The sequence below is a fragment of the Lipophrys pholis genome (genome assembly GCF_963383615.2).
Source record: "Lipophrys pholis genome assembly, chromosome: 1".
NCBI lineage: Eukaryota > Metazoa > Chordata > Actinopteri > Blenniiformes > Blenniidae > Lipophrys > Lipophrys pholis.
The window spans coordinates 38,899,453-38,907,188 of NC_137635.1; the positions used below are offsets into that span (position 1 = coordinate 38,899,453).

At 41.7% G+C, this 7,736-nt stretch overlaps 1 protein-coding gene across 1 annotated transcript; it reads left to right on the forward strand.

The window, feature by feature from the left end:
* The first annotated feature begins 242 nt into the window (after positions 1–242).
* Positions 243–6,882, forward strand: LOC308112052 (MARVEL domain-containing protein 2-like). Its single transcript, XM_080467259.1, has 6 exons — positions 243–510; positions 2,113–3,296; positions 4,987–5,174; positions 5,269–5,440; positions 5,524–5,574; positions 5,881–6,882. The coding sequence occupies exons 2-6, from the start codon at positions 2,178–2,180 to the stop codon at positions 5,989–5,991; spliced, it is 1,641 nt and encodes a 546-aa protein (XP_080323385.1). The 5' UTR covers positions 243–510; positions 2,113–2,177; the 3' UTR covers positions 5,992–6,882.
* Positions 6,883–7,736: the final 854 nt, after the last annotated feature.

A 7,736-nucleotide genomic window follows, 5' to 3' on the forward strand; every position in this document is an offset into this window, starting at 1 on the left:
TCTTTCAATAAAACTATCAAATACAAAACAGGCTGCTTGAATCAGGTCGTCTCCGGGCCTTTTATCTGCAGTCTCACGTGGTTCCTTCCTGTTGAGCTCTCCACCTCCTCTCCTGTGATTTTATGAACGTTCCCTGTTTCAGTCCCTCCGCCTCTCACACAGATTAACTAGTGCCAGTCAGCGCCAGCACAGGGGCGTTTTCAGGTTTAATGTTTAAGCTTTCACTCCCCCCTCAGTCCTACACAGACTCATTGACCAACCAAACTCTGTGTGTGTGTGTGTGTGTGTGTGTGTGTGTGTGTGTGTGTGTGTGTGTGTGTGTGTGTGTGTGTGTGTGTGTGTGTGTGTGTGTGTGTGTGTGTGTGTGTGTGTGTGTGTGTGTGGACCTGTGTGCCCAGAAGAGTGAGTCACCTGAGAGACTACAGAGGGCGAGCTGAGTGGGCCAGCTGTACACGACGGCCTTTTTACAGTAAGGTCTGGAAGGAAACCTCCTGGAACTCATTGAATGAAGTAAGCTATTGGTTTTATAAATTTTGACCTGTGTTTTTACACTCTGAGGTCCAGCGACAGTTTCATTTCAGTAGATGTGTGTTGAGAGCTCATGTAGCCGCTCACTGTGAGTCACTCTGTCATTAGACAAACCTGAGCTGCACTGTCGTCACGCCGCTGAGTTATTACACTGTGGCAGAGGCGCTGGTGCTTGGTGATGTGCTGTGTTGTTATAAATAGGAGGTTTAAAGCAGCGTCCTGGTGATTTGAATTGCTTTGGTGCACTTGCCACAAATCACACGCTGCTACAGTTACCGACTTTGTAATATCACAACTGTGGAAATCCTCCATTATGTGTCAGCGCTGTAACACACTCCTAAACGGTCAAAAGGTCTGCACTGTGTTACGACCTCGGCTGACCTCTAACTATTTTCATATGAAATTAAAAACATTTTGTGTTCATTGTAATCGATTTCCAGTCTGCAGAAAGATCCATAAGTATCTGGATGAGTTTTTGGAAAGTAACACAATGCTTTGTTGTTTTGCGTGGTTACACCAGCACAATAGATGTGGAAACGAAGGCCATGCATTTTTTACAGTACCACCACAGGCTAAAAATAATTAATTTATTGGCCAGCTGTGTTGAAATCACTTTCAGGAGGATTTACAGGAACTGAATGTTGAGTCCAAGAATGTGTTGAAGTGAAGCAGATTGTCAACAGAGGAAATGCAGATACTTCAGTTGTGGCCACATCTTTTGCTATAATCTCACAATGAGGACATCAGTGCAGAGCTAAACGCCAGGAAGACCATAGTAAACAAACTCCATAGCTTGTAGTCAGCCCGCCTAAACATTATGGTACCGGTGAGCCATATGTGGTCTTTGCTGCTCCATAAATATCTGTACTGTTTTGCTCACAAGCATGTGTTCATGTTTCTGAGCATCTCGTTTGAAAATTCACAGCACAGGATCTGCGTCCAAGTACTTAGGAGAACTGGAATTTATTCTTCAACTGTGTAAAAAACATAAGCGGTTCCTAATTCCTAATCGAGTTCTGATACAATATTCTGAACAAAAGCTGAAAAGCTGCACTGACATCTTTATTGTTTCACTTCAGTCAGTGATATTGGGACGTGTAATGAAGGAACCCTCTACAAATTGTTTTGAAACATTTTACTTACGACTTCTCCTGGATGCCTCTTACCTTCAGTCATAGTTAGCTGGGCTCGGCTCCAGCGCCCTGCTCCTCTGGAAGGGATAAAAGCAATACAGAAGAGAGATGGCTGGACGTTTTATAAGTTTGCCCCATAATGAATCTTAAAAATGTAGTTACCAACTCAGAGATTACAGCCTGACTCACAGAGCAGGTTCCCCTACACTCCCCTGCAGTGTCTTTCAGCTTGTTCTCTGATTGGTTGCAGGTGACTGTTATTTCACTTTAGAAAACTCAGACATAGTAAATGACCTGCACAGAACAGGAGACATGTACAATCCTGTTCTAATTGGAGAACAGAGAAGAATTTCGGGAAACAAAGCTAAAACTGAGTGTGAATTAAATGTGTTTGCTATTCCGATTATGTTAAAACAGTTCTCTTTCCCCTCTTACTGTTCCTTCTCTTCAGGCCTCATAAAGATTGTTCAATGTTCCTCTTTCTTAATGAAATGAAAACCAAAGACTAGCCACAGCATGAAAACTTGGAGGAGCACATTCAGAAGGGAAGAGCACAGGAGTGAGGTTAAATCCTCCACAGGCAACAGGAATGATTCACCGCTGCCTGTGTGGGTTACACACACACCCACACCAGACACTGTCAGGGACGATGGTGACAGCGATGATGATGTTACGAGCTCCATGGGCCACACACCCAGCGCTCCCCCTAATGCCAAAAACTTGGAGAAAGAAAGCATGAAGGATAGGCTGAAATCCCTCCTCCCTCTGTCATGGAAGAGTTTCAACAAGAAACAGGCAACGGAAAGCAACTCTGAAGCCAGCTCCACTCAGATCCAGATCCTCCCCAATGGGACCAGGGTGAGTCCTCCTGTAAGCCCCCTGCTTGAGCGGAGGACCTGTGGGGGGTCACAGGGAAACTCCAGCCAAAACTCTCACAGGCCCTTGTTAAGGGGGAGTCCCGCTGATGATCTCTTTCTGCATGAGGAATCAATACTAACCAGCATCCACCCAGCAGAGTATTACGCTGAGAAGGTGGAGGTCTATAAACAGAAGTACTCCTATTTGAAGTCATGGCCGGGGTTGCTCAGGCTCATGGCTGGCCTGGAGCTGCTGTTTGGGGGTATGGTCGTTGCTTGTGTCATCGCCTACGTTCACAAAGACAGTGAGTGGTCCAACTCATATGGACTTTATAACGGCGCGTACAACAATGGGCAGGGTCTGTCAGGGTACAGCTACAGTGGCCCTATGACTCCTTTTATTCTAGCAGTAGCCGGAATCTGTTGGATCCTCACCATGTCTCTCCTGGTGGTGGGAATGACAATGTATTACCGCACCATCCTCCTCGACTCCTCCTGGTGGCCCCTGACCGAGGCCTTCATCAATGTGGCACTTTTCCTACTCTACATGGCGGCGGGGATAGTGTACCTAAATGACTTGAATAGGGGAGGGCTGTGCCACATGACAATAGGAGTTAACCCCATCATGGCTAATCTGTGTCGGGTTGACGGGGGCCAGATGGCAGGAACAGCTTTCCTCTTCATCAACATGACTCTGTACCTGGGAAGTTTCCTGGTGTGTCTGAAGATGTGGAGGCATGAAGCTACACGGCGGGAGAGGCAATACTTCAGTGATCAGGTACAGTTCTCCGAATCCTGTAGAGAGTTTCCTTAAAAACACTTGAAAGGTCAGAGAAATAAATGTGGAACACTGAAAACAAGATATTCTCAGGAATTCAATACAGACGGGTTAGTTCATTGTAAAAGGCCAAAATGAAGAGTTAAAAAGTCCCCTTTAAAGAATCTCCCATTTACATTTTGTCTCTTTTTGTCCATAAATATTCCTCCTTTTTCATGTGTTGCTCCTTTTGCTGCCCTCAGATATGAAGACAGACGGCTATCCATATAAAGTTTGGGCTTCTTTCTCTCATGCACTTTTCTGTTTGGGCGACTGAGTGTCACATGAACCATCACACAAAGTGGAGGCAGCAGTGAGGCTTTCTGACTGCAGATGTAGTTCGTAATGATCTGCAGTGAGCACACTGTCAGTCAGCATTGATGTGTCAGCCTTTTTCTGCTCGCTGATCTCATGGCAGTCAACCAACATTCACTCTGCAAAGCTGTAAACACTGCTTTTCTCAACTTTTTTGACAGTGTAGTCATCTTTATATATAAGTGTGTGCCAGGAATAGATAGAGTGAAGGTTTTTCTACTCCAGAGTGCAATGCTTTCTTTTCTGTTCTGCGTTCAGCTTCTATAATAACTTTGCTCACACGGTGATTGAGGGTGTACACATACTAAATCAGGAGGGAAATGGTTGCACATCTGCATGCTAGCAATTGCTTATGCTTTTGAAAATACTTAATATTTTCACATAGACACAACTCATTACAGATTGCACCAGCCCATGATAAGAAAGTAGCAGCGTTCAAATAACTGCAATTTTCCTCCAGGTGAGCTGAGATGACACCCAGTAAAGTATACATTTCATGAACAGACCAGCAGTGCATTCGCCAAAGCAATATATAAGTATGACAGAAAACAATTATTTAATGTGGTCTGTGTGGCAGTGGGCACTGGCAGCTGATCCAACTTAATTAGCCTAACATGCCAGATAAGTAATCCACTCCACGTCCAATACAATATCCCAAAGCATTAAACGAGCATTAGGGAAATCAGTTATCAGTGTCTTTGCTACGCCAGCTGCTGGCAGAAAACAATCTGCCAGAGCAGACCAATAAACTTTCACTGTAGACTGCAGTTTACACCGAGGAAAGATGAACTATGTGAATCCTTCCTAGTTATTTGCATGGCAAGACGCCAGCAAGCAAACCGACTCTGAAAGAAAGATCACGACATGGTTTCAGAAGTTTGCCAAAAAGCACCTCAAGCATTCCACGGCACTACAGAGCTTGTGGGAACGGATGAGGCTGAACATGAGGCGTAAAATGGGCAGAGTACCCACATGAGAAGTGAAAATCCTGATTTGCTATCATTGAGGGGAAAATTTTTGTCCAAACCTGTGGTTCTAATGCAAATCTCACACAGAAAAGGACATTTCAGGGGTTCACAGAATGTTTGTTGCCACTCTGCATAAACTCGAATCTGCATTCACGATGCAATCCACTTATCACTAAGTATCACATCTCCGACCTCCAAATGAGAAGCAGCATAATCAGTGAACATATTTAATGTGTGCAACATAACTAAGTCTCCCGGGTGAAGAAGTGATATTTGAGAGGCTTAACTTTTCAAAGCAAATAAAAAAGTTCATCTTAGATATTTTCACCTACTGTGAAATATTTTCTGATTTATTTATTTATCTTTAGCCTCAAGAGGAGTTTCGCCGGCCCAACTCACGGATCCCCCCTCAACCAAAACGCATATCCTTCAGAGACGAAACAGATACACCTCTCAATAAGGAATACAACAATCAGCGCTCACTCCTTCCAGAGGTCAACCGAGCCAACAAATCCACGTACAACCCCAGAGTGCACGTCATTGCAGACTACATCATGTGAGTCAATGTCTGAGAACACGCCAGTAAAAGATCTACAGCAAGTAAACAAACAAAAACGATCTATGTCCACCGTGTCATGTTCTTTCTACAGGAAGTATCCAGAAATCACTTGTGTGGAGGAAAGGGAAAGGTATAAAGCAGTTTTTAATGACCAGTATCAGGAATACAAAGACCTTCACAGAGATATCAACACCACCCTCAGTAAGTTTCAAGAGCTGGATGCAATGATGGAGCGGCTGCCCAGAGAGGGGAAAAGCCATGAGGTGAGAGGAATAAAGACTCTTCTTTAGCCATAATTGCATCTATTGTGCATGTTTCAGTCAATACCATTGTGTTTTTTCTACAGGAGAAATGCAGGATTGAAACCATTTTGAAGGATTATCAGCAGAAGAAGAGTGTAAGTAAGAACGTGTATGACCTCCTCTACTACTTCTACATCAAACAAGTCCAAAACAATCATATCATTTAACTCAGAGAAAGATTAGATGTTTTCATTGTATAAACTTCACCAAAAAAAAATATTTTCCTCAGGGACGCTTACATAGAACTGATGTTTTAATTAACTGTAAAGAACCCAAATCTCTCTTTTATTGCAGTTAAATGAGACAGTAAATTAGAGAAGATGAAGGTCATCAGAGGAAAAAAGAAAATGGATGTTTTCCCTATGGTTCAGTAGATCTTTTGAATGTCTGTGTTTTAACAGGATCCCGCTTTTCTGGAGAAAAAAGAGCGTTGTGACTACTTGAAAGCTAAATTAAGTCACATTAAAAACAGAATCCGGACGTTTGACCAAGGAACTTCAACTCATGGATAAACATGAAGGACATTCAACAAACATGTTTACACTTACCAGATTTGTTTTTCTGTTTTCTAAAGTGAAAGCAACAACTGTGTCGTGTTTATCAATGATCACGTGACCTTCTGAGGTCACATACAGTTTAATCAGCTTATAGGAGAGCTTATAGTCATTATGTATTTTCTTAATGTTATTGTTTATCTAAAGGCAGAGATTTAGACGCAGTCTTAATTTTAAAAGGTTGTTCAATTGTTTCTTGTGTGGAAGATGTTTTTATATAAGGATGCTATTCAATGTTTTCTATGCAACTTTTTTCTACTTTTTCTTTACATTATGAGTTAGAATACACAACCTCTGTTTTAATGTTAAGTAGGATTATACTTGATCAGTTTTCTGATAATACCCCTTGGCTCTGAATTTTCTATAGAGTCTGAGAACAAACTGGCTGTTTTCAATAATTCAAAATGTGGTACCAAAAAACAGAAAGCCGTAAATCTCCCACTGCTAAAAATGTTTTTTTTTTTAAAAAGGCAACTTTTTGCATAATTTATTTATGTTGCTCAAGCAAGATTGTTCATTATTTCAAGTACTTACCTTTTTTTTTTAAATGTGAAAAATAAAATGAAAGTAAAATGAACTAAGTGTTTTTCCTGTCTCAGGATCCTTCGATCCATCTGTATAAACTGGAGTGGATGTTTGATAGATTGTCAGTCTTTGTATATCTTCATTCCATCAGTCTGTGGTGCTTTGGAACGCTGATGGGTACTGTAGTATTTGGTGGTTTGAAATACTGAATGAAACACAACGATAACAAGATCGTTTTTTGTTGTGTAGATTAATTAAAAAAGAATGAGGTGCATTATTTAAATTATTTATGTTCTGGGAAAATAAAATAAAATCAGTGTCTCATATTTGGAACAAATATTTTTCTGACTTCAATATGAGATATATTTGTGTAAAAATACTAACTTGGTGTCATGATCTGGGGTTTTGGTGCTTTCCACGTGTGTTTTGTTGTCTGTTTTCCCTGTCTGTCTGCTCTTCCTGTGTTCCCCCTTCTCCCCCTGAGCTAGATTGGTTGCAGGGGCTTTCACAGGTGTGGATGATCATCATCAGCTCCACTATTTAAGCCGGCCCTCTCCAGGCAGTCGGCGCCAGATTATTGTCTTCACCTCGTGGCTCCTCGGCAAGACTACCTATGCGCCCGTGTCCTGTCGTCTACTCGTCCACGGTTCCTCTCTCTGGATTCACCTCATGCGTGCTGGAAAAGGGTTTTTTGGGATTGTCACCTGGATTGTTGTTTCACCGCTCACGTATGAGCTTGGACTCTCGCTCATCTTTGTCACTAGTGTCACCTCCCCTTGTTATATTGAATCATCACTAAGACTGCTTGCTCTGTTTCTGTGTCGTGCATTTGGGTCCAGTTCTGAAAACTGTAACACTTGGTTTTTTATTGTAGATTCACAAATTCAATTAAGTTGAATTATCTGTTTCTCAGCGCAGTAAGTTTTTTTGTTTTTTTTACCTCATTAGTTGGTGAAATGATCTGTAAAAGAAACATCAGCAGAATGTATGAGCACTAACAGAGAAATAGTATTTAATGTGATATAACTACATTGGTCAGATAAAAGCAAATTATCAAAATGCCATACTTAAAGGTTGTGACCATGCCTGTAGAGGCTAAACAGTGACCAGCAACAGTGCTTTTTTTTTTTTTTTCTGTTAAGGGAAATTTGCAATAAGAAATAGAATACAAAGTTTTC

Coding starts and splice junctions, on each gene's coding strand:
- LOC308112052 (XM_080467259.1), top strand. CDS start 2,178: ATGAAAACTTGGAGGAGCACATTCAGAAGGGAAGAGCACAGGAGTGAG. Junction 3,297..4,986: donor GGCAATACTTCAGTGATCAG/GTACAGTTCTCC, acceptor ATTTATCTTTAG/CCTCAAGAGGAGTTTCGCCG. Junction 5,441..5,523: donor GAGAGGGGAAAAGCCATGAG/GTGAGAGGAATA, acceptor TTTTTTCTACAG/GAGAAATGCAGGATTGAAAC.